The 24647-nt window shown below is 45.2% G+C and overlaps 2 protein-coding genes across 3 annotated transcripts in view; one reads left to right on the top strand and one right to left on the bottom strand.

The window, feature by feature from the left end:
- RNF8 (ring finger protein 8) overlaps positions 1-8436 on the bottom strand; it is a 12690-nt gene extending 4254 nt beyond the window's left edge. Inside the window, exons 1-6 of one of the 2 annotated variants that reach the window (XM_052693427.1) lie at positions 8244-8436; positions 6887-7015; positions 4574-5314; positions 3568-3630; positions 1468-1557; positions 285-392 (exon numbers count right to left, since the gene is read on the bottom strand). In XM_052693427.1, coding sequence (XP_052549387.1) covers positions 285-392; positions 1468-1557; positions 3568-3630; positions 4574-5314; positions 6887-7015; positions 8244-8333 — 1221 coding nt within the window. In that variant the 5' untranslated portion in view covers positions 8334-8436. The remainder of the gene's footprint in view (positions 1-284; positions 393-1467; positions 1558-3567; positions 3631-4573; positions 5315-6886; positions 7016-8243) is intronic. The other variant, XM_052693343.1, reaches the window with a different exon arrangement.
- AARS2 (alanyl-tRNA synthetase 2, mitochondrial) lies at positions 8422-24647 on the top strand. The gene is made up of 22 exons (XM_052691871.1): positions 8422-8657; positions 8750-8938; positions 9218-9363; positions 10155-10349; positions 10852-10996; positions 11413-11558; positions 11854-11962; positions 12470-12508; positions 13252-13363; positions 13919-14046; positions 14767-14920; positions 16698-16867; positions 17840-17953; positions 18375-18515; positions 18724-18861; positions 19259-19368; positions 20530-20638; positions 22053-22178; positions 22560-22670; positions 23452-23535; positions 23652-23762; positions 24145-24647. The coding sequence occupies exons 1-22, from the start codon at positions 8439-8441 to the stop codon at positions 24307-24309; spliced, it is 2961 nt and encodes a 986-aa protein (XP_052547831.1). The 5' UTR covers positions 8422-8438; the 3' UTR covers positions 24310-24647.

Below are 24647 nucleotides of genomic sequence, written 5' to 3'. Positions count from 1 at the left end.
ACTCAAGAGCACCAGTTCGAACACTAATAGCTCCTGCAAGCCTGAATGCATCTTGGGCTTAAGCATTCATACCTCTGCAAGGAGAGACATTAAAGCCAAATTTGTTGCCCAGAAGAATTTTTAGAGCAGACAGAATGGGTTTCTGGATCAACCCTTACCACAAGTCATCTGTTGGGTCTGCTAAGCTACTGAAGTAAAGAAAAGAAAGCTTGACTATTGCTTTAGCAGAACTAGAGAAAGATTTTCAAGTCTCTACTGGCAAAGCCATGCTGGCTTAAACATACCTCAATGAAGTGCTCAGAACAGATCGTGCACTGCAGCTCATTCTCTAACACATCATTCATCTGATTCAACACTTCTTCTTTTTGGGCTCTCACCTTTTCCTTCTCCACCTATCAGAAAAACAAACAGTTCAGTTCTGAACAACAAAGCTTAATGCAATAATGGTGGAACTGCATGTGTGGAGGAAGGTAATACAAGTAAAAAATCATGCAGCTTTAAGTTTTTCCATGCTAAGTCTGTGTTTGTTATGTATCCAGATTTGTAACCTCCCTCCTTTTTGTAGTTGCAGCAGTACTGAGAACATTCCTGTCCATTATAGAGTATAGCTTGCAAGAAAGAATAACAATTACTAAAGTCTCCTTCAGCCTAAAGAAACTACAAACCAGATCAGTCTTCTCAAAATCTCTTATAAGCTCTTTTTGGCCTGAGTTTGGATTAAGTTAACATAACGGTTGGATGTCTACTGTAAAGAGCAAAACAAAATAACACAAATATTAGAAAAGTAAATATAATAATTTAAAACATTTACTTGTGTTTAACTGACCAACATATTCTGCTGTTAAATTAGGCTTCTAGGCATCTGCTACATCTTCTAAGAACTATCCTTAAAGCAACAGTTGCAAAGATGAAGTTGCAAAGCAAATAGCCAAAGGTATGAAACAGCATAATTTCCAAGTGTAGAACATAACACAAGATCCCTTGAATTATCTTCCATTCATCAAGTTGACAGAGGCTGGAAGAAACATTCACTATTAAAATTTCATGTTGTTTCAATTCTGTACTCCCTTGTTTGACTGCAGGAACACACTGCAGTTCCTCTCGAGTCCACGCAAACTCAAAATGAAACACCCACTCTTCCCATACAGTTTTTTATTTTTAAAGAATGGTGCACAAGATGTTGTTCAGATGTCCTGTGCTTTCTGTTTCATGGAGAAAGATCTGGCAATAACTCTCTAATACAACTTCACAAACAGAGCAAAGAGTACATCTACTGATGATCCCTACCCTCACCCCCCACTCTTTCATATTTCCATGCAAATTCTGGAAATCCGAATCAGCTGCCAGACCAACATACAAGAGCTTTTCACCACAGAAGGCAACACACAGTCAAAGCAAATGTTAAACCATTTATTCTGCCACAGTATATCGTATTTCAGTTATGGAGAACTTGGTTTTATTCCTTACCTTGGTTTCCTCCAGTTCTTTATTCTTGGCTCGAATTATCTCCTCAAAATCTTTTTTACTACGGCTCAGTTCTTCCATCAGAGCATGATGCTGTAATGACACCATCCCAAAAATAAGAGTGTTATTATAAGCTACCCTATTAAATATACATGGCTGTAACCATGAGGTTCAGCATACTCCTTTCTCCTGTCTTCTCCTAAAAGAGCAACACCTGTCTGTATGAGCCAGGGTGTTAAGGCAGTTCACCCTGAACTTACAATTGCAATGTAGTGTCAGTTATTTATGATCTTCCCAGCAGCACGATACTTTTAATTTCCTCTCCCAAGTTACTCGTTCTCATCTACCATTAGACATCTCCCTTCTTGCAGCGACACAAATGGCATGTAAAATCCTGTAGTTTTACAAGATAAAAGCAAGCAGCATTAAACAAGAAATACATGCCATACAATTATGAATGAGGAGAAAAAAGGTCATAAAGTCCACAGCAAAACTCACTGTAGGACACGGTAGTAAAAATTAAAATGTGATAATAAGTGACTCGTTGCCCAAGGAGGCTGTGGATGCCCCATCCCTGGAGGCATTCAAGGCCAGGCTGGATGTGGCTCTGGGCAGCCTGGTCTGGTGTTTGGTGACCCTGCACATAGCAGGGGGGTTGAAACCACATGATCATTGTGGTCCTTTTCAAACCAGGCCATTCTACGATTCTATGCACTGCAGAATGAACCTGCACATCAGACAGTACAAAAGCAACTTTTCTGAACAGAGCTTACTCAAACTACAGAAGTTCCCTATGGGTAACCAAAGCAGCTGTATCCTGTGTACTCTGACTCTAATTGGAGTTGGAACTTACACAATATTGGACTCTACCAGAAATGACAGGCAGGACTGTCACAGGACATGGATCAGACAAGAAGAAAGGTTGTTCACATAATTATTTCTAAACATATCTAAAACTTATTCATAAGCTCCATATGACTTGGAGGAAAGCTGCAGAGAGGAAAATGCCCAAAAGTACGACCTCAAAGTTTTCAATAAGTAGCTGGATTTCTCCTGATTTTTCCTCGTTATGGCACTGGGGAAAATCTACAAAGTAGTAGCAAACAACTGCTTCATAACCAAAACAAGCATCTGCACAAGCAGCCAACACTCAGAAGGCTTTGGGCTATTAATACAGCTTATGAATGTTCTACCAGACACAGCACATTCCAGGCACCACTCCGTGATCATAAAATTAATGACTCCAGCTGCTATTGCAGCATACTGGGTGCATCATGTGTTCTTACATCTTTGCTCATCTACTTTGATTGTAAACATTTCAAAACAAAGATTGAGCCTCTGATATGGTGAGCAATAGCACAGAAGTTCATAAAGAAAACTCAACATACTACTCCAGTCACCTTCCAGTATCGCTGAATAACTGACTGCATGATTTCATTCCACTTTCAAAGCCTGTCTTAACAGGCCACACCATTTTGAAAGGCACGTTAAAATTCAGCCTAACGACTCCAATGGTTTGGCAACATCTGCAATTTACTTTACATTTCAGCTTGGTTTTCTGTTTGCAGTCTTGAGTGCATCCATCACATCTGAGTGTCATGGAGCATCTGACACACAAGTGTCATGAAAGCCTGTCAACACATGCAGCAGGGCTGGCTCAATCTCTTTTTGGATTAGCCTTCCAAAAGGAAAGGCCTTTCAGACAGAAAGCCTACGAAAACTAAGCATGTGACAATCTCTTTCAAAAACACTCCTAACCAAAACTAATTCTTTTTCCTGTGGTTTAAATCTTCCAAGGCAACTTTCCCAAAACAGATAACCAGAGGACAGACCTCATAAAAAAATCCACCAGCACGTTGACCAGATTGAAGTAGAATCACTAATGCTACTTAATACTTTCTAAAAGTACAGATTCTCGTGTTATCTGCTGGCAAACAGCAACTCCCAGAAAAGGAGGCCTGTCTGATCATAATTTGGTCTGTAGAAGATGAAGACCACTCCAAATGCACTTCAGGCACAGTCCTAGTCTTCCACCAAGAGTGGAAGCAGTAAGATTTAAGTATATGAGTTCAACAGTTAGACCAAGTAGACTAAATTACTTGCCTCTTGCAGAACCTGGGCCAGCTGCTCCTTCAGATTCTCTTCCCCATCTTGCCATTTCTCTCCCTGAATAAAAATCAAACACCAAAACTAGATGTTTTTGTTATTGGAAGAAGAAAAAAAAATACTTGAAGATAACACAGGAATGAAAAGAACTGTTTTGCACATTTAGAGGATATACTTTAAGCAACAATACTGATTTTCAGCAAAACCAAAACCTGAAAAGCCCCACTCTAGCAATTCATGCGTACTACTGAAATTACAGCTCTCCTTTACTGTGAAGAGCTAAAATGAATGTATCATTTACAGTTCCATACTTGGAACAATTCCATGTTGCTCTAGCTCTGAAGACACTGCAATGTTGACAGAAGCCAGGAAGCTGGCAATAGCTTACACATGAGAAAAAGCTGCAGCTCTATCTCGGAATGCATTTAAATAGGCCAGGTGGAGTTACAGCTTCAGCTGAACTTCCTTTTGTCCTAAGCACACAACTCCAAACCTCCTGCACTTCTGATACAGTATCCTGCTTTTAGCAGCAGACTTTAAAGGAAGTAACTGATAAGTCTGTAGGTAACTCCCAGAAGAATTCTTACTTCCTTTAAACCAGATTTCAAATAAAGCCAAACAGAAAGACTTGTAGCTTCCTATCTAAAAAAAGTTATTAACATACACATACTGCTTGAAGGCATTTGCAGGTAGCAAGAACAGACTATTTTTCTCATGTTAAAACAAACAAAAAACAAAAACATCAACACAAAACCTTCCTTCCTCAAGCTCTGAATTAAGAGAGAAAGGCAAACAATGATGCACTTGCTTGAAAAGGAAATGGATTCCCCACATGAATTTAGCATTAATTCAGAAAAAGCTGTATACTAGAAAAAATTCCCACTTAAGGTGAACACTTTCTAACTTGTCCTCTTTGTAACCACACAGGGTCAGAGTTTTAATTTCAAAATTGAAAAAAAAAAATCTCAAAACACACAGACCAAAATGATTACCACCATTATACCTCTAGCTTCTGCTTCTCTTTAGAGAATGTCCTTTCCAGCTCTTCCACCTGCTGCTGATGCTGTACTTGTTCTGTGCACAGCTTGTCCTGCAATTCTTGCAGCTCTTTTTCCATCGTTAGGATTGTCTTCTGAGCAGCCTTCCTGCGCTTCTGCTTCGCATTCAGAACTGCTGTCTGTTTCTCCTGCACTTTGACTTTTAACTTCTTTATATCTATGAGAGTTTTCCTCAGCTTTTCCAGGCCAGTCCACGACTGAGAAAGAACAGAGTGTTTCTGGTCCTCGTGAGCAACAGCCACAGCTTTCTCAGAGCAATCAGGGCTACCACGCACTGGACCCCCATCACCCTCACTTGACCCAGCAGAAGGCAGCTTGACCTCCATCTTGTCTGTCAACTGCTTTGTCTCTCCTACTCTTGCCAACAGATTACTCAAAGGTTCACCATCACATGACACTCTGTCCCTTTTGGGTCTGGAATTTGAAGGGCCTTCTGAGCCAGACGTCTCCGATTCTTCCGAAGTAAATTTACGTTTAGACCTTGAGCTCTTGGTTTTACCCAGGTCACTCCTTTGGGCTAAAAAGGGTCTGATTTTCTCCCACTCCTCTTTAATTACTTCATACTCATATTCAGCAGTCTCTCTGTTTTCCAAAGGCACTCCCAACTGGATACGGTCTCCTTCTGCTAAAGGATAGGTTTTTGAAGGATCCAGACGTTGTTTATTAAGCCAAACTCCATTTAGACTCTGAATATAAACAAAGAATCAGCAAGATTCAATATACGGGCACAAAGTCATCTGCAAGTTATTTCTGGCAACTGTAAACGTATCCAGTCTCTGCAGTATTGCAGTCAGAACAAGCCACCTCTTTAAATAAACCTTGCAATATCCAACTTAATGGCCCAATGCCCCATTTATTACAGTCAATGCATTATATTATTTACCTTGCATTATTACCACCACATTGCAGATTTTTGTGTACAAGAACAAAATTAATATATGCACTTCTGCAGATGGAAAAGAATTAAGTGTAAGGGAAAGAAACTACCCAAAAGCTTCAGGGGAAATAAGAACTATCCAGCTGAAAAATTCTGCAATACATCATTGACAAGAGCAAAGAACACTGCAGTAATTATTCTTGACAAAGTCACCTAAAATCCAAGAAGAAACTAGAAAAGAAAAATGACCATAGCTTACACTGCCTAACGAAAGAAAAGAAATGAGACAGTTCTCATAAATACAAAGGAAATACAAACAAGGGAAAGATCCTTCAAGAGATGATGCTCTAATTAGAAAACGATGTGGGTTTTTTTTTGTTTGTTTGTATTTTTAATTAAGCACTAGCTCAAGAAATTGTTTGTAGAAACAGAGCTGTGCTCAGGATGAATTGCAGAATCACAAGCAACTGACATACCTTGAAGATATTCAACAAAACAACTTCACAAAAATGGTAGCAGTGATTACATTGAGGCATTAATAGCTACTGTACCATAGATATTTCCAATCACACACAGTAAAATTTCAGAATTGTACAATCACTCCACTACAGCCTTGTTTAAGAGCAATTTTAACAGCAGCCAATCCCTTCCTTTTTGGCTAATCTGTTGTTGACCTAAACATCCTTCAAGACTGTATGATGAACTGAATGTTTTTTGCTGTGCTGGTGCTATTTTAAGGCAAGTTACTGATTCCACAGCTTTCAGCACAACTGTGAAAGTGCAGAGTTCATGATTAAAAAAAGGAATCGCCACTGGAAAAGACAGACCGAGCTGAAGACTCTGGTCTCAACAGTTTTTCTACATTCTAGTCAGCTGAGGAGGACTTTAACTAGAATACATTTGAAGTCAATGCAAAGCATGCTTTTTTTTTTTTTCTAACAACAGATTCTCCTTGCAGTTGGTTATAATCAGAGCAATTTTGTCACTGCAGCATCAGTGTATCCTTTTCATAGCGATACAATCACGTTTATCTTTTTGAATGCTACTAAATTATTTATTTTAAATTAGAGGAACATAAAGCAATTTCACAAACTGCAGAGTGCTCTGTGTAGGACTGTAATTGCCTGAAAATGCTAGACCAAGGGATAAGTATACATATAGAAAGCAATAAGGCCTGTATCCCAACTGCAGCAGACCAAAGCTTCCTGCTACAAGTGCACAACAGACACAACTGTGCTTCCACAGACCTTCCATCACATTCACACCGTATTATAATCAAAGATCATACGTTATTTGATGCCAAACAGGCATCAAATAGTGATACAGTGAATAGCGAATACAGTGAAACTAAGAGTAAAAGGTCTTTAGTCGGTCTCTGTACCTTATTATCCTTAACAGTCCACTGCCCTTCTGCATTTTGCTGGAAAACACAGTGCTTACGAGAAATCATCAAGGGACAGGTTTTTGACACCAGCTGGTACGTGAGATCTAATCCCCGGCCTACAGTTACCTAAAAATAAAGACGTTGAAACAAGAATCAGCAAGATAATAAATAGAGGTCGCATGAGATGAATATAAACACAGCAGAAATCTACCTTGATTAGCATCTTATAGCTATTTCCCAACAGTTCAGGATAGTATGTTGCTATGTTTGTTTGTTTTTCTTTAAATTCATGAGTAACTAAAAAATGAAGTTTGAAGGATTCTCTCTCTCCCACTGATAAAAATTTGATTGCTGCAAGACAGGTTACAGCCTTGGTCTCACAGCAAATTCTCTCAGCAGCAAAGCTGCTCAAAGTAGCTCTCACTTCATCCATGCCTTACCTAGTTCATATCCTAACTAACCAGTATTTCTTCAAACCAGTGCAATAGTGTGGGTCTCAAATTTATGTCTTACCCTCTTCCTTAGCTAACAGCATCTGTTCAATTCTCTGTAAACAGGAAAGATACGGGACAAAAATAGCGCAGAAAACTGTCACTTAAAAAAAATAAATGCACATGCAATCGTTCCTTTAAAGCATGATACCCAAGCTATGTGCTGCTTATAGCTAGTCTGCAAGTAAGCTAAATAATCTGATCAGAATCCAACAGCATCTTCTGCAAAAAGCAGGCATAAGGGCATGGTACAGTTTCATAGTAGCTTGTTAAATCTGATCTAATTGCAGGCTGCCGTTTAAAGCACAGCTCCATTCTCCCTCTCTCCTGTGAAAGATCACCAACAGCAGAGTGCTGCAGCAAAGACAGCTTCACCTCAGCGAGATTCTCCATGCAATTCACACAGCCTGTGCTGCAAGTCTGGCACATTCCATACTCAGCAACGTGCACCTGTTGCTGAGCATGTGTGCACACCTCCCAGCTCCAAACCCACCCTTGAACGCTTTTCCCTATGTGCTCCTGAGATATGATGGAAGCGAATACAAAGTATCACCTAAGTAACTGAGGCACAAAAATCTTATAGGCCGTACAGCGCTAACCCCGGAAAGTGAGGCCTTTTTCCCTTACGCTACACTCGCACAAACAGCTTCTGTCAGACGTGAGCTGACGTTAAGGACCGTAACAGCGAGGCACGCAGGAATTTGAGCTTCAGATCCCGATCTCCCCCCCTGCCCCCGCCCCCCCGCACTGAAAGCCCAGCCTCGGCTTTTCCCCTCGTTCCACCACCGGGCTCCACCACGCCCGCTCTAGGAGGCCTCCCCCCAACCTTCCCACTGAAGGGCCGCCTCCCGCGCCCCGCTGACCTGCGTGCCGGCCTCCAGCAGCAGCCAGCCGCCGCCCACCCCGACCCTCCGCAGGCACCAGGCCGGCCGCGACGCCCCGCACGCCGCCATGCCGCCCTCGGCCCGCAGCGGGCTGGGCTCCCGGCGCTCCTCCGCCGTCCCGTCAGCCCTCGCCTCTGCCGGAAGTCGCCGCACTGACTTCCGCCCTCGGCCAACATGGGGACCGCCGGTCCTCTGCGCCTCCCGCTGCTTGCGGTGCGGCGGTCTTGGCCCCGCTGCCCCCGCCGCGGTGCCGCCTGCCCGTCCGCGGGGCGGATCCGCGCCGCCTTCCTCCGCTTCTTTGAGGAGAAGCACGGCCACCGCTGCCTGCCCTCCGCCCCCGTACGGCCCCGCGGCGACCCGACCCTCCTTTTCGTCAACTCGGGCATGAACCAGGTGCGGGCCCAGCCCTTCCCGGATTCTCTCCCCGCATGAGCGTGGGTAGCAGCCGGCGATAGCTGCTAGTGTCTCTTTCCCGTGCTCTCTAGTTCAAGCCCGTTTTCCTGGGCACGGCACATCCCCGCAGCGAGCTGGCGCAGCAGCGGCGGGTGGTGAACAGCCAGAAATGTGTGCGTGCTGGGGGGAAGCACAACGACCTGGAGGACGTGGGCCGTGACACCTACCACCACACCTTCTTCGAGATGCTGGGGAACTGGTCCTTTGGGGATTACTTCAAGGTGAGGTGGCGAGAACAAGTCCTCATCTGGGGGATGTGCAGGCCTTTTCTTCGAGCATCGTAGCTGTACTGTGATACCAGTGCTGCACTCTGTCATGGGCGCTACAGCTCCAAACTCCGTGGTGCAAAGCTGAGGGGTCAGGTGCTGTGCTGAATCACTGCAACTGCTTGCAGAGAGCTAGAGCTAAACATGCTTCTCTGGTGCCTGTCATTTTGAAGAACCCCCTTTTCTCACTCCACTCTGTATTCCTGTGCTTCCTTTGTGTCCCTGTCTGCTCAGGAGGAGGCGTGTAGCATGGCCTGGGAGCTCCTGACAGAGGTCTACAAGATCCCAAAGGATCGTCTCTATGTCACGTATTTTGGCGGAGACTCTTCACTGGGGCTGAGCGCAGATGAGGAGTGCAGGGATGTATGGCTCAGCTTGGGGTAAGCGTGCTGGAGAAGGGGCTCTGAGCATTAGATACTGACATCCAAGTCTCCATAGTCTCTCATTTGTTCTTTAATTGATGGAAGATAGATGTGGCAGTGAGTCTTCGACTCATTTAGTTTTTTCTTCCTTTGGGTTACTAAAAGTTGGACTCTTCATCCCCTGGATCATTTTACCTTTAAGCTACTGCTCGGGTGCAGTTGGTCTGTGGCTGTATGCCTCAGGCTTTCTAACCTGGATGCAGTGTGCTAAAGATGTCTGCGATCCTTTACTTCTTCTCCACAAGGAGTTGTGCCGTCTGCATTCTGCTAGCAATTGCTGCTTTAATGTGATGATAAAGCCATATATATATATATGGCTATATATATATATATATGCAGTTTGGGAGTTTGTTCTAGGCTGTACGTGAGCTTTGGGCCCAAGGCAGCCAGCTCAGTGCTATTTGTAATGGTCAGTCTTGTTCCTCATGTCATGGCTCTGGTGCAATTCTTTCCAAGGAGAAAAGTGGCTCTACAAACCCAGTGACACATCTGTCTCCATCAGCAGGAGCCATGCTGGTTTTGCTGGCCATTCTTAGCAGTGACGAGGGTCCTGTCTGGTTTGATAGAGCTTTTTGCCGCTAAGGAGGCTAATTCTACGTGAACAGAAGCAAACAAGTCCTAATGCGTTTGGATTCTGAGTTTGTAGTAGTCAGGGAGGGTCTATCCTTTTAATTTTCCTTGTGATATATTGTAACGTGTGCTTTGCATGTGCACACCAACATTGCCACCTCTGTTGTTTGCCTTTCCAGAGTGCCTGCCAGCCACGTGCTGCCTTTCCCAATGAAAGACAACTTCTGGGAGATGGGTGACACAGGTCCCTGCGGTCCTTGCACGGAGATCCACTATGACCATGTGGGTGGTGGAAGAAATGCTTCAGCACTGGTGAACCAGGGCAGCCCTGATGTAGTGGAGATCTGGAACCTGGTCTTCATGCAGTATAGCAGGTACCAGGAACCTCCTCTGAACTCCAGTGCCTTTCTCTGTTACATGCCATCTGAATCATGCATGTATACTTTTAGGCACCTCACTGCTTTCCAGGAGGTGGCAGTAGAGGAGCAAAGGAGAAGCTGGGAGGATGTGTCCACTGAGACTCGTGGTTCTCCTTAGCTTTTATCCGTTCCTCCTTTAAATTATTACACCAGAGATCAGGTCTGCAGCAGTACAGAGACACTTGCAGGGTGAGAAGACTGCTGTTTAGAAAAATCCTTTTTCCATCTATTGCAATATATCCTGATGATCTGATGACCAGAGCCTGGCTACTGGTCAGTGTCAAGGCAGGCTGCTGTTAGTCTTGTCCCTGAGTTATCTTGTGTTGGATTACCTGCTGCTTCTATCCCATCACTCCCTTATTGCACTGCCATCCTCTCATCTCAAGTACATCTCTTCTTTGCCCAGAACTGACTGGTACTTTTCTTCTGCCTTTTATTTTTCCTAACTTGCTGACAGAGAGGTGGAGGGGAACTTGCTTCCCTTGCCTCAGCACCATGTGGATACAGGAATGGGCTTAGAAAGGCTGGTGACGGTTCTGCAGAACAAACGATCCAACTACGACACAGATCTCTTCACTCCCATCTTGGATGCCATTCACAAGGTGATCCTGTTTACAGTCACAGCTAAGTAAAGCTCTTCTGGAGCAAGCTATTTGCCTCATGCCATACTACAGCCTTGCCTTCTTCACAGTATTTTGAGACAGGAGGTATGTCTGGCCAGGCCCCAGACAGGGAAACTCAGGGTCAATTCCACACTGGAAATCCACTAGTATAGCAGCATCGATGATCCATTTTTAATTCAAAGTGTCTTAGATTTCTTAGGGCTAGGACACTGGCTGACCTGTCTTAGGTACAAAACTTTTGGTCTCTAATGTTCTGGAAGGATTTAATCAATTTGTCTTACATTCACAGAGTAGTTGAGAAGCATGATGTCAAGTGTACCTGGCTGCCTGTTGCATTGGAACTTTTCCTTCTGCATCCTTCTGCTGATCTGTGGTCTCCTCACTTTCTCTTTCAGGGCTGTGGGGGGCCCAGATACCAAGGTCTGGTTGGAAATGCTGATGTTGGGCATGTGGATATGGCCTACCGTGTGGTGGCAGATCATGTGCGGACCTTGTGTGTGTGCATCACTGATGGCATCTACCCAGGCCTCTCTGGAGCAGAGTAAGGATGTATGGAAACTGCATAGTTTCCAGTAGGGAAATTAGGTCCAGAAGGGAATTGGAGCCGGGGGAAAGGTGCTAATGTGGACCAAAGATATGGAGAGATTCATGTGAGAGCCTGAAAGAGGTTCAGACCTGCATCTCATCCTTGGATTGGGTATAGAGTATGTGGAGCAACCAACCTTTGGCAGTTAGGCCAGGCCAAAGAGGGGTTGTGGGGGGGGGGGGTGCACTGGACTGTGGGTGCTGGGCAGAGATGCTCACATGCTGCTTGGGGAATTCTGCCCTGCTTTCAGACTGGTGTTGCGTCGGATTCTGCGCAGGGCTGTTCGCTTTTGTTCTGAAGTCCTTCATGCTCCACATGGGCTCTTGGCCTCCCTCGTGCCTACTGTAGTGGAAGTGCTGGTAAGTAAGAGCTACTGCTTTAGAGAAGCCAAGTGTCAGACATTCTCTTCAGCTCCGTGTTTGTATCCTATGCAATGTCAGGAGACAACCTTGGACAGAATGGAGTACCAGGAGGGTGTATCTGGTGCACTGCAACAGTAAACATCTCTTGTCTGTGGATCACTTGTGATGGGGAGCTGTGCTATTGTAACTAATGATACAGTCAGCCCAAATAAGCATAAATATATGCAACTACTCACTTGTTTCCTCAGGGCAGCAGTTTCCGAGCTGTCATATCTGGTTAAAGCTTTCTGAGATTGGTCTCTGTGATTACTAACAGCATCTTAAATGACAGTGCTTTCTGCCCATTGTGAACTGATGTGTTTGCCACAGAGGTGCTGTGCAAGAGTTAGCTGAGTAGGGTTATGGGGAGATAGCCAGGAGACAGCAGCTGTAAGTATGGGTGTGATTCTCCCATGTGATACTGTCTGAGGTTGGTGTTATCTCTAACTGATACTTACTCTACAGGGAGATGCCTATCCAGAGCTGAGGAAGAGTGCAGACCAGGTAAGCAATGCAGAAACCCTGGAAAGAGACCTCCCTCTCTCATGGTCTTTGTAAGGCACTATTCTTAGAGGCAGAACCCATTCACAGATCTTAGCTGGAGGAGTTTGCATAGCCTACTCCGTAGCAGGGTTCTCATGTATAGGATGGGATGTGTTGGGACCATGTCTGCATTGGGTACTGCCTGGGCTTGAGAAGTATATTTAGTGGACTTTGTTGTGGGAGCTCTATTAGATCATTAGCAGGGACTCCTTGTTCTGATAAAAGGCAGCTGTTACTCTGGAAAAGCTAGGGCAGCTATTTTGTTGAATGCAAGTACAGTCTGTTCTAGCCTGAGTACCCTTTGTCCAAAGTGGCTTGGGGATTTAAGGCTAGTCCCTGCTTGCTTCTACTGACAGCAGCTGTGAAAGGCAATTTCTCTGTCTGTTTCAGCCATGCAATTTTAATTGGGTCATAGATAACAAAAGTGTAACAGGGAACATTTGTTTCAGCATCCATCTCTTCCCAGGTGGACGGTAAGTATTATCAGGGATGATGATAGGAGACAAAATGACTTTGGCACTGTTTAATAGTGCAGCAGAGACACAAAATAATGGATGCTGGTTCAAGCAGACAGAGCACCCATTAGAGATCCACTTGATTTGTTTGAGCTATCTCTAGCAGCGAGCCCAGAGGTGGCAGGGCTGAGCTGAGCTGGAGAGCTTTCTGTGATGTTATGGGTAACCCTTCTTCTGTTCTTTGGGCAGGTTATGGATATCATCAATGAGAATGAAGTTGCTTTTCTGTCCTCCCTTGAGCGTGGGAGGCGTATCATTGAGCGGACAGTGCAGCAGATGAAACCTTCTGAAAATTTCCCAGGTAAGCCTCCTGTCTCAGCCAAGTTGCACTTAAATATGGTTTGGTCCAGGTCACTGCGAGCATTGCGGTCAAAACTGTAGCTACCCTTCTCCGTGTGCTTTTGATGACGTTCCAGCCCTGGGCATTCCAAAGCTAAATTTAAAAGCAGATATTTCTCCCTTCTCTAGACTGCAATTGTTTCCTAGTACATCATTCCCACAACGAACCAGGCACTGGGAAAGTTAGAAACTCCCTTTGCTGCTTTATTGATTAAATGGATTCTTACAAGACACAACTGAAAGGAGGTGCTCAGGGCGCAACCATAGGAGCTGCCTGCTTAGATGTGCTGCACTGAATATTGGCAGAGATGTGGCTATGCAGCTCTGTTTGCACTCAGTCCCATATAGAAAACTGTGTGGCTTCTCTGCCCTTTCTCATTATCAGTGCATTTGCACACAGCCCACATGAACCTAGTTGCAAAGGCACACGTCAGATTGGTCCCACTCAAGCAACTTTGGAGATGCCTTTACCTCCCATGCTCATGCATAGTTCATATCATTCATTTTTGCCCTTCAGCTGAAGTAGCCTGGTCTCTCTATGGGAATTTGGGTTTCCCCCTGGATCTAATTGACTTGATGCTTGAAGAAAAGGGAATCCGTTTGGATTCAGCTGCTTTTAATGAGCTTGTTCTAGAGGATGCTAAGGTAAGAGATGCGCTCTTCATGAGGATAACTCAGAGCCTACCCTCTCCTGTGTGCCCAGAGTCAAAATTCCCGTCGCTACTGAGACTTCTTAGATGCACCACAGGGCTATGCCCCTTTTCCCTGGAGGGGACGTGAATCTGAAGCAGCAGTTCAGTCCCACTGCTCTTTCCTGTAGTTGTTTAACTGGGAAGTATTTGCTGGTGATTCTTTTCAGGTGTTGTACAATATTGGCTGGAATGGAGGTTGTCACGGAATTACATACATTAGGGGCAACCTCTTGTAGTCGTGCAGTTCAACACCCCCAAAGCAGAGCCAGCTTGGACAGCCCAAACAGCAAGTGAATTATGAAGAGTTCATATAACCCCCTCAAGCTCTGTAGTGCTGGAAGATTTGTACTGCCTGCCCTGTACAGTAATCAGATCAAGGCCTCACTGTTCTGAGCTTTAATGGCCTTGAAGTTTCACAGCTACACAGCAAGCTGTGCAGGTAGTGTTACGTTAGCTGTTGCTTATGGCTTGCCTAAAAGCTAGCACAGAGTTGTATTGAGTGCTTGTAGGGCTGGAAGGGACAGGTTGGTTTAGCAGTAGCCTGCATCAGCACGTACCTAAGTTAGTCTTTCCCAGGAAGATGGCAGAAGCTGCTTCTAGCCTTAAAGCTCCAGTTACTGGTTTGTATTTCCCCAGCTACCTCGCATCTAACTTTGCCTTTACTCTGCTGCAGCGAAAGGCTCGTGGCCCACAGGAAGGACGACAGCTGGAAGGCACCGTTGTGCACCTCGATGTGCACTCTCTGGCTCAGCTACAGAGAGACGACATACCTGCTACTGATGACTCTCCAAAATACTCCTACAAGCTTGGGCAGCATGGTCAGTATGGTAAGTGTCAAGATCCCATGTGTTGGGCAAACTCTGCCTAAGGGAGCAGGAATCCTTCATGACCCTGCTGTTACTACCTGGTACATGCAGGAGAACACGTACTTCATAGTTCAAACCTGTCCACCTTTCTGCTGCATCTTTTCTTGGCCCTTGTAACTTTTCTCAAAGTAGCTGCCGGGCTGGTAGTAAGGCTGTGAGAAATGGGTTGGTCTTCCCATGCAATGCTGAGGCAGCGACTGTTGATTTCTGCCAGAGATGAGTCCGACCCCAGCAATCAGGCTTCTGGGTTGAGTGCTATGGAGAATGAAGATTATGCAAGGTGTTTTGCTAGGTGCTTAAAGCTGTGCTCTTGCTATTTCTTTGGCAGGCCACTAGATGCCAGTGCAGGCTTTTTATCCTTTGGGATAACGGGCTGCCGATGCTCTAGGGAAAGCATAAAGCTGAACCGTAGAGAGTAAGAGGTGGTGTGGCTGTCTCAAGCAATTAGAGATAGCTGTGTACAGCCTGTTATCCAGTGTACTGATGACATCCCACGTCAAGCAAAATGTGAGGTAGTTCAAACTGTACAGCAAGTACATAGCTCAAACTAGACGAACTACAGAGAGAGCACAGTGGAGGAAAAATGAAGACACTGGCTGAATTTACTAAGTTAGCACTATATTGCTTCATCAGTCACTGAATCATGGAATAGTTCAGACTGGAGGGAATCTCTGAATGTCCAGTCTCTTGGTCTAAGGAGGATCAGCTTCACACTCAGAACAGGTTGCTTGGGTTCTTCTTTGATTAGGCTTTCAGTATCTTTAAGGATGAAGATCCCACTACTTCTCTGGTCTTTGTTCCATTATTTTTTTTTTTTATCACTCTTAGTGTGAAAGGTTTTTTCCTTATGTACAGTCAGAATTCCTTGCACTCCAGCTGTTGTCTCACAAATGCCACATACAGAAGTGAATAATCATTTTCCTTGACCTGCTAACTGTGTGTTCGTACAGCCCAGCAGGTAGCAGTCTTCCTTTCTGCAAGGGCACCCTGCTGACTTGTGTTCAGCTTGCCCTTGAAAAGCCCAAGGTTGTTCTCTGTCCATTTCTTTGGCCTACCAAGATCTCTCTGAAAAGCATCCTTGGTCTTCAGTGTATCAGCCAGTCTCACCAATTGTTGCCAGACACAAGCAGGAGAAGCATACATCCCATCCTATCATAGACAATCGTTAATGAAGATGTTAAAATGTGTTGGCTATAATTTCAGCCTCCAGGTAGCTCTGCTAATATCAGTTGGACTTCAGAATATTGAGCAATTTTTTCTGGAGCCCAACTGTCCAGCCAGTTATACGCTTGCCTTATGGTCCACCTGCCCAGTCCATATCTCCTGAGTTTGATTTCATGGATGCTACAAGAGAGTAGCTTGTTTAATCAGGGAAGATAATCTCCCTTGTCCATCAAGCCAGTTTTCTCCTTATAGAAGGCTGTTATGCAAGTATGCAATATAACACGATGCAGGCATGTCCACCATGTCTTTTTTGAGCTCATATGAACCTAGGGTGTCCCTGAGCAGTTACCTACTCTACAGTGGTAAGTAAAGTTTGGGATGACTTGATTCTGGATAGCAGATCCCTTGTCCTTTTGGCCAATAGCTGTTCCTCTCTGATCAAGTCAAAGGGAAGTGCTAGCTTTCATTATAGACTGTGTGTTGGTAGGAATGGCCAGAGAAATGGTGCCTCCTTTCATGGTGTGATCTGACAGGGTGCTCGCATTGATTGCTGCCATCTTCTTCCCCTTGGCAGAGTTCAGCCCGTGCCAGGCCACCATCCTGATGCTGTACAGAGATCAGTCTCTTCAGAAGGAGGTCGGGGCAGGGCAGCACTGTGGCGTCATCTTGGACAGGACTAACTTTTATGCAGAGCAGGGTGGGCAAGACTCTGACCAAGGTTACCTGATTCGCTTAGGACAGCAGGTGAGACACTTTGCTGGTGGAACCCAAGGTTTCCTAGATAATGAGGCCAGACAGAGTTCTCCAAGTGATGGGCCATTTTACTGTCTTAATTTGCAAGCTGCTAACTCTTAACGGTTTCCCTGTCCTTGCCTTGGGGTTGGTGGGCGAGGGGAGAAACAGCAGTAATCTCACAGAAGTGGGTCTGCTGCTCTGGTTGTCTCTCTCTCTCAGTTCTTCACAATTTCTTCTTGCTGTGAAAGTGTTGGAAGTATTCCTAGGATTTCCTTCAGTGTGGTTGCACTCTTAACAGCTACAGCAGCAATGCAAAGAGAATGCAATTAATAATCAGAGAGTCCATGAGAAGAGTAACTCGTCTCTGGCCAGTCCTAGACAACTGCAGTACCCAACTGAAGTCATATTAGAAAATCTGTTATTTCTCTGAAAAGTATTAGGGAGGATTCTACTTCTGAAGCAAGTTTTTTTTTTAGCCTGCCAGAGGAAGGGCTTTGGCCCTAGTTATGTGGAATGCTGTATTTCTTCCCTCCCGCATTCCAGCTTTTAAGAATCACCTTTGGGCACTGATGCTGCCTTTTCAGCCTTACAGAATGCAATAAGTGCATCTTCCTAAGCTGAAGGGGAGATTGAGTTCCTCTTGCCAGCCTCATGAGGCAGAAGTGACACCTTGGATGCCTGGAACATGTGCCTTGGCATTTTCTCTTGGGCAAATATCCCTGTTAGGAAAATTCATTAGCACAGTTGGTGTGGCTGCCTCTACACTGCAGACTGGCAGTCTCAACATGTGCAGTGATTGGCTGGATGCAGGGAAGGGACGAGGCACTCTGGTTATGTTATTTTGTCCCTGCTTTTCCCATCCCATTCCTGTCTCTTTGGAGCTAATAAGAGTTGTTTCCCAGTAGGGTCAAACAGGTATCTAGCACAGGCTGTTGGATGTTCTCTGTGACCTAACTCACTTTTCTATTTCTCTTTGCTCAGGACATACTCTTCCCTGTAGAGTCAGTTCGTCTCTGTGGTGGTTACGTGATCCATGAAGTCACTGCTGTAGAAACCCTGCGTGCTGGAGACCAAGTGCAGCTCTTTGTGGATGAGGTAATCTTAACCCTTTCCCAGCCTTGCTTTGAGAATCTTGTGAAGTCCTGAGTAAGCTATTCATATCAGAGCCTTGTCTCTTGTCTTGACTGTTCTTTATTACAATGTGCAGCAGGAGGGGCAAACTTGCAAATGACTTTGTTTGTAGTGCGCTATGAACTGCAGCTCTGTCTGGAAGTATCCAGCCTAGCTTTTGCTGTTTTACAGAGGTCATCCCGTGGGAAAAGATGTTATATCTGCCTGGTAGCATAAATTCATTTGACAGCCATGCTACTTGTTTTTTTGTTTTTTTGTTTTTTTTTTTTCCACCATCGTCTCCCATCCCCTCAAATACAACCTTTTCTTATCTCTTTGTGCCATCATCTGCTCCCCCAAGGTGTGGAGAACCAGCGCTCCATGCTAAATCATCTGGTGCTTTCAGGTCCAGCGGCTGGCCTGCATGACAAACCACACTGCTACACACTTGCTAAACTTCGCTCTTCGCCACGTTCTGGGTGACAGCACAGAGCAGCGAGGTTCCCACGTGACAGCAGAACAACTGCGCTTCGACTTTAATGTCAAGGTGACTGGACTTGTGTTTCTTTGGTTCTCAGCAGTGCCAGTACTGCAGTACTAGCCTTCTCTTCAGGGATTGTTTCTCCTCTCACTGTAAGTCACTTGATGATCACTATTCCCTTTTACAAGTAGAGAAGATGAGACATGGGAAAGTGACGTGTCCAAGCTCCTTTGTTCTCAGGAGGCTTCTCCTGAAGGCAGACTTACTTCCTCAGGGCCCTGTGACTGTGGAGCAGCTGCAGCGAGTGGAGCAGGTGGTCCAGGATGTGATCAAGCGAAATGAGGCTGTGTATATGGCTGAGGTCCCACTTGCACTGGCAAGAAGAGTTCAGGGACTCCGTGCTCTAGACGAGGTATGACAGGAGGGCAGGACGCCTCTTTCTGAGCCTTCTCTTTTAGCTGAAATCATCAGGGTCATAAAAGATATTGAAGCAGGTGGTTTCCATAGGGAACTGATTCCTAAAACTCAGGGGTGTAAATGGGATGGAGGTGAGCTACATTATGTGTGGAGCACTACATTATAATGTGTGGAGACTGGTGATGCATGGGCTTTCTACTTACTTCTTCAGACTTAACAGCTGTTGGCATCATCCAGTTGTATTTATCCCCATACAGGCTACTTATGGTTACCAACTTTGAAACCACTCTTGAATAAGAATAAAGTAAGGCAGGGTTCTGAAGCCATATGGTTAGTCTGTAAGTGTCCCTGAAGGCTGTATGGTAACTGCTGATCCTTCTCTCCTTTGTCAGGGGTATCCAGATCCAGTGAGGATAGTGTCCTTGGGAATTCCCGTGGAGACTGTGCTAACCAGCAACTCTCAGGCTGCAATGCAAACCTCTGTGGAGCTCTGCTGTGGGACGTAAGTGTCTTTTTACTAATAATCCAAAAAGGTGTGTTTGTGGGCAGACTGTGTCTTTGTAATTCTCAAGTTGTTTCCCACCCTGATGCCAGGTCCAGGCCTATATGAGGATTTCTGTGAGGATCTTCTATACAAGACCTCATATAGGAGCACTGGTGGCTTAGGTAGAGAGAGATGTTTCCAAGTTCCACACTCCGTTCCTGTGCAACTGAGTTTCTTTACCTGAAAGAGGGACAGAGTAGGCTTGTTGTGGAGCTTTCAGAATGCCAGGGTGAGAAAACAGTAATGAAACACAGAGCATTTTTCCGTGTTTCATAGTCTGAAATCCACTTGAAAGCTGCAAGGCTGCAGCAGAGTGTGAAGCAGGATTTGTGTCCTGTCACACTGGGTTTGGTTTGGGGCTTGCAGGAGGTCTCCAGACCCTGCAGAAATTTCTGGGACAGTTGTAAGAACTATTGTCCAGCCTGATTATTTTAATTATTTTAGCCCTGTTCTAGCACTAGAGTAGAAGAAGAGTTAATCAATCTTAGTATGATGCTGACATGGAAAAAATGAAAACAAATTGGCATTTGAGTAGATAAAGCTGGAAATGAGCAAGTTTCTAGTCACGTGGGAGAAGCAGGACAAGAAACTGCGTGGGAGTGGAGATGATCACTTCTAATTAAGCTATCTGAAATAATTGCTTGTGGTAACAGAGTCATTGAGACACTGTAGTATTCATATCCATTTTTGTATAGCCAAGGAAGAGAGGGAAGGTGATCAGTTCCCTGTGTCTGCACAGCAGCAGTATGACTGCAGTCCAGTGGCTTGTATGTGATGATCTATCAAGGGAGTGGAAAAGCTGGAGATGAAAAATGGCTTTCCACGAGGTTCAGCAGTAGCTGAATAGAAGGAAAAGATCCCCATCCAGCCTACTCATAAATAAATATATATATTTGTCAGTAGCCTGCTGGGAAAGTAGCACAAAGATTCTTCTGCAGTAGCCTCAGCTCTGCTGTCTCTTGCTCGACCAGGAGTTTAGGCATGAAAAAGGTTTGAAGCTGTTGGGACTGAGTAGAGACTGTCCTCCTGGAGATGTGGCTAAAATGAAAGCAGTCTTCCTGATGATTTCTGTTCCCAGAGAGCAGCTTGTTTCTTCTCTGTTCTCTGTCAACTCTGCAGACACCTTCTACAGACAGGAGCAATGGAGGATCTGGCCATTGTCAGTGAACGTCAGCTTGTTAAAGGGATTAGTCGTGTCATCGCAGTGACAGGGAGACAAGCCAAACAGGTAAGAAAGGAGAAACAGGTTTCAGCTAAATCCAGCTTTGTAGGCTCCTGTTTGGGCAATTAAATTCCCTCTGCTTGGGCTGGAGCCTCGCTGCTACGTCTAATCTCACTTTCTGTTTTACCCCTGAACACAGTTCTGCTGCTTTCCCTCACTGTGCATATCCACTCCCCAGCTGCCCTAGATTTCAGTCTCTTTGACCTTCGTTCCTTCCCTCAGACCCCCTTTTCCAAGATAGACATTCAATGCAGAGTGCCAGGAGACTTCTGGACTAGAAATTTCAATCACTGGGGAGGTATTTAAAGGTGTAATCCTTTGTGCTTTGGCTTTACCTCCTATCACAGCTGGACATTTGTTTTTTGTAACTATAGGGTTCTGCTCTCATTCTTACGGACTTTTTTCTTCTCTCTTTAGTCTCTTTCTTGCCAAACTGTAGTTCTGATCTGATAGGGTCTGTATAAAAAGTAAGCAACCTATTATTGTTCCTGTGTTCTATATGCAGAAGTGTCAGGGTCCCTGTGCCTTGACCATTTCCTTACAGGCTACATCAGAGTGACTCACTGCCAGTGGAACTGGGAGGACTAGATGCAAAGGCCACCCCTGCAAATCTATTGCTTTTTGCCTGGCTGTCCCTTGCACTGCTGTGTTTTTACTGTGTTTTTTCTTAATGCAGAGAAAGGAAAAGCTGCAGGGCACATATTCATACTTTGCTGGAAGTGTTAACCTGAAGAGACCCTGAAAGGAGCTAAGTGTTAATTAGACAAGGAAGGCTGCAGGTGTGGGGGAGTAACCTGGAATACAGGATGTGTATCCAGATAGGCAGAGCAGTTCTCTCTCTCCACAGCTTTTCCTGTATGCTCCCTGCAGTCCTGGTCTCCCAGGACCATTGTGGGCACAAAGACCTGTCGGAGTGAAAAAAGCTTGCATTAGCTTTTGTTGGTGAAAGCAATAAGAAATGGGCCAAGACCAGCTGAACTCATCTTCAGGAAATGTCAGGTGTAAGGTTTCTTTAGTCTTAATGTTACTCAGTTTCTTCAGTTATTAATTTCAATAATGCATTTGTTAATGCACTAAAAAGTAAAAGGGCCTCCCAGTTTTTTTTTTGTCATTGAAATCCTGAGGAGGACTTTTTGCTGAAGAAACATAGTTACAGGACAGTGTTACATGATAGTTACATGACAGTGTTGTCCCACAAGTGTGACCATCTAGCAGTGGCTGCAGATCTAGAGGGGAGCTCTCTATTCCAGAGTCTCTTGGGGACTTAAGCTTAGTTAAGTTGAAGTTTAAGTTAAAGCTTGACTGTAGATGTCTTCCCCCTTGATACTTAACAGCACTTCAGTGCCACCTCCCTCTTTTTTCCATCCCCGATTGTTCTTTGTCTTACTGCATCTAAAACATTTTCTTTTCCTCTCTCCAGGCCCGAGAAGTAGGTCAGTGCTTGGCTATGGAAGTGGACTCTGTCTCAATACGGATGAAGCAGAGGAGGAGCACCTCTGTTCTTGAGATGCAGAAGCTCTCCAAAGAAGTGGGACAGTTAACCAAAGTAAGGATTACATTCCATACAGAAAGATCCCAGCACTGGCTGGCTCTTGAGACAACATGACTTCCCTAGGAGATTCACTATGGTCAATAGAAAGAAGCTGCAACTTGCTGGTGCCTCTTTGTTCATAAAGATTTCATCTCGTGTCTTGGTGCCTCTACTCCCAGAGGGAATATCAGAGGAGAGTTAAGCAGTAAAAAAGGGTTTCCAGGCTTTTTCCCAGGTTTTAGATGCCCAGCTGAAAAAACTGTTGCAGTGAGTGACTGGCATGATCAGGTATGTGTATAGGAAAGTCTGGAAAGAGGACAGGCTCCAGTCTGAGCTTCCGGAGAACAAGCAGTTTATTTCTAGTTACAGTTCTTTACAAAGCAGACTGTCTTCCAGGTGGTGGCCAGCACTACAATGCCACAGTGGCAGAGGAAAGAACTACAGAGCATCCTCAAATCGCTGCAGCGAACCGCCAACACAGCCATCAAGAAACTGGAGATGCAGCAGGTACTGTGACAGCAGCACACTCACTGTAGCTTGCTAATAGCACTGTGATGTCCACCACTGAACTTCATGTATTTGTCACAGTTCACTGCAATTCAGTGTCTGGAGCCTCATCAAATGTGGGTGCAATCACACGGTGCTGTGTAAGCCCTGTCTTGAGTTGATTTCACTGACAAGGCTGTTATTCATAAAATGCAGTGACTTGACTGCATTTCTGGTATATGCAAAATCCTGATGTCTGTCCTATCTGTGAGGATAGGACTTCTTGCAAATACCAGCAAGTAGATAGGCATTGCCTACTTGTTAATGCATGGAGAAGATGACGTTGCCCTGAAAATGGTCTTTACAAGATCATGCAGTAGAGTGGCAGAAGAGCCTTTCTCCTATTCATATGGATATTGCTGTGATTTTTCCACTGTACTTGCTACTAACTTACATGATTATATTAAAAATCCTTATGAAATTCATAATGCAGACTTAATGTTCTCATTTACTTACAGTAGCAGTATCTTCTCAAAGGAACTTGCCTTGATACATGTGGCAGTGCAAAGGCCAAGGAGAGAGTCTGAGAACTGAACTTGTCACTGTCCCTTTTGAAATCTCTGCTTGCTTTTGAGGCAGAAGGGTTGTACAGGTCTCCAGACCTCTGCTAACATAAATCTCCCCTCTGTCGTACAGAGCAGCACTTCCACTCCCTATATACATGTGTTGCATTCTTATATACTCCTCCCAGTCACCCTGTGCCACCTGTAACCCCTTAAGTGCTGTGTGTTTCTTCCTCCAGGCTGAAGAGAAGGCGCAAAGGCTGCTAGCAAAACACTGCAACCATCCTGTCATTATTGATACTGTCCCAGCTGATTCCCTGTCTGTGAGTAAAGCACATTGCTTGTTTGCCCAGCAGTACTTCAGATGCTGACTGCAAAGGTAGCTGCACAGCATTCTCCTTTGCTGTAGCCTGACCCTGCCTTTTCCTTCCTCTCCTAGATCCTAATGAAGGTAGTGAACCAGCTTTGTGACAAGTCACCTGGCACATCAGTCCTGCTGCTCAGCCCTCAGGATTCTGGGGAGGTGCTCTGTGCCTGTCAGGTGTCCAAGGTAAGCAGAACCCTGGCAGAATCACAGGAGCCTGCCTGCAGAGAAAGACTGGGTACGCTGCTCAATAGGTCCCAGCTGATTTATTTATTTTTTTTTTCCTGGCTCTCTACCCAGTGGCACTGATTAGTTATGTTGAGGAATGACCAGAGATGATTGTGCTGGGACCAGATAATCTTTCAGCTTTTGCTGGGCACAGATATCCCTGGATCCTCCAGGACGTGTTTGCCCAGCAGCAGGACGTAGCGCTAACACGTAAACTCAGCCTCCTTTCAGTCACGTCTCCCCCAGGTAGCGAGGGTCCAGGCTGGATGAGAGGAGAAAGGTGTTCCTTCTTCCAGACTGCAGAGTGCTCCACAGACCAAAGTGTGTGTCTCTTCCCCAGAATTGTCTCCCCGTGTTCTCTGCTGCTGACTGGGCCGTGGCTGTCTGTACACAGATGGAAGGCAAGGCAGGAGGTTCTCCTATCGTTGCTAAGGGCAGCGGAAATGCCAAGGGCCTGCAGGGAGCCCTGACTACTGCGCTGGAATTCGCTCAGAGTAAACTCTGAAATAACTGTGATGCTTTGGTAGCAGGACAGCTGTAAGCTATGTGGATACTCGATGCAGAGTTGATATGAAAGGTGTGGCAGCTCTCACAGTGAACATTGCTGCAACCACTGCATTGGAGCACTTGGCACCTGGCCATCAGGGCTGAGCAGAGAGCCTGTTCCTGATGCCGCTAACAGAGTGATGCTGCCTGTCCTCAGCATGGGCATATGGGGATTGAGCCTCAGAAGGCACCAGCTTCTTCTGGAATAGTGCAGTTCTTGCCACGAGACCAGCACTGGGAGGTTCTAAGAGCATGACTGTCTTATCCCAAAGTTATTAAAGGATGGAGAGCGTTTGA

The sequence above is a fragment of the Tympanuchus pallidicinctus genome, unplaced genomic scaffold (assembly GCF_026119805.1).
Source record: "Tympanuchus pallidicinctus isolate F22 unplaced genomic scaffold, pur_lepc_1.0 scaffold1, whole genome shotgun sequence".
Classification (NCBI taxonomy): Eukaryota; Metazoa; Chordata; class Aves; order Galliformes; family Phasianidae; genus Tympanuchus; species Tympanuchus pallidicinctus.
Note: the sequence above shows the minus strand (reverse complement) of the source record. Positions and strands in the feature narration are given on the sequence as shown.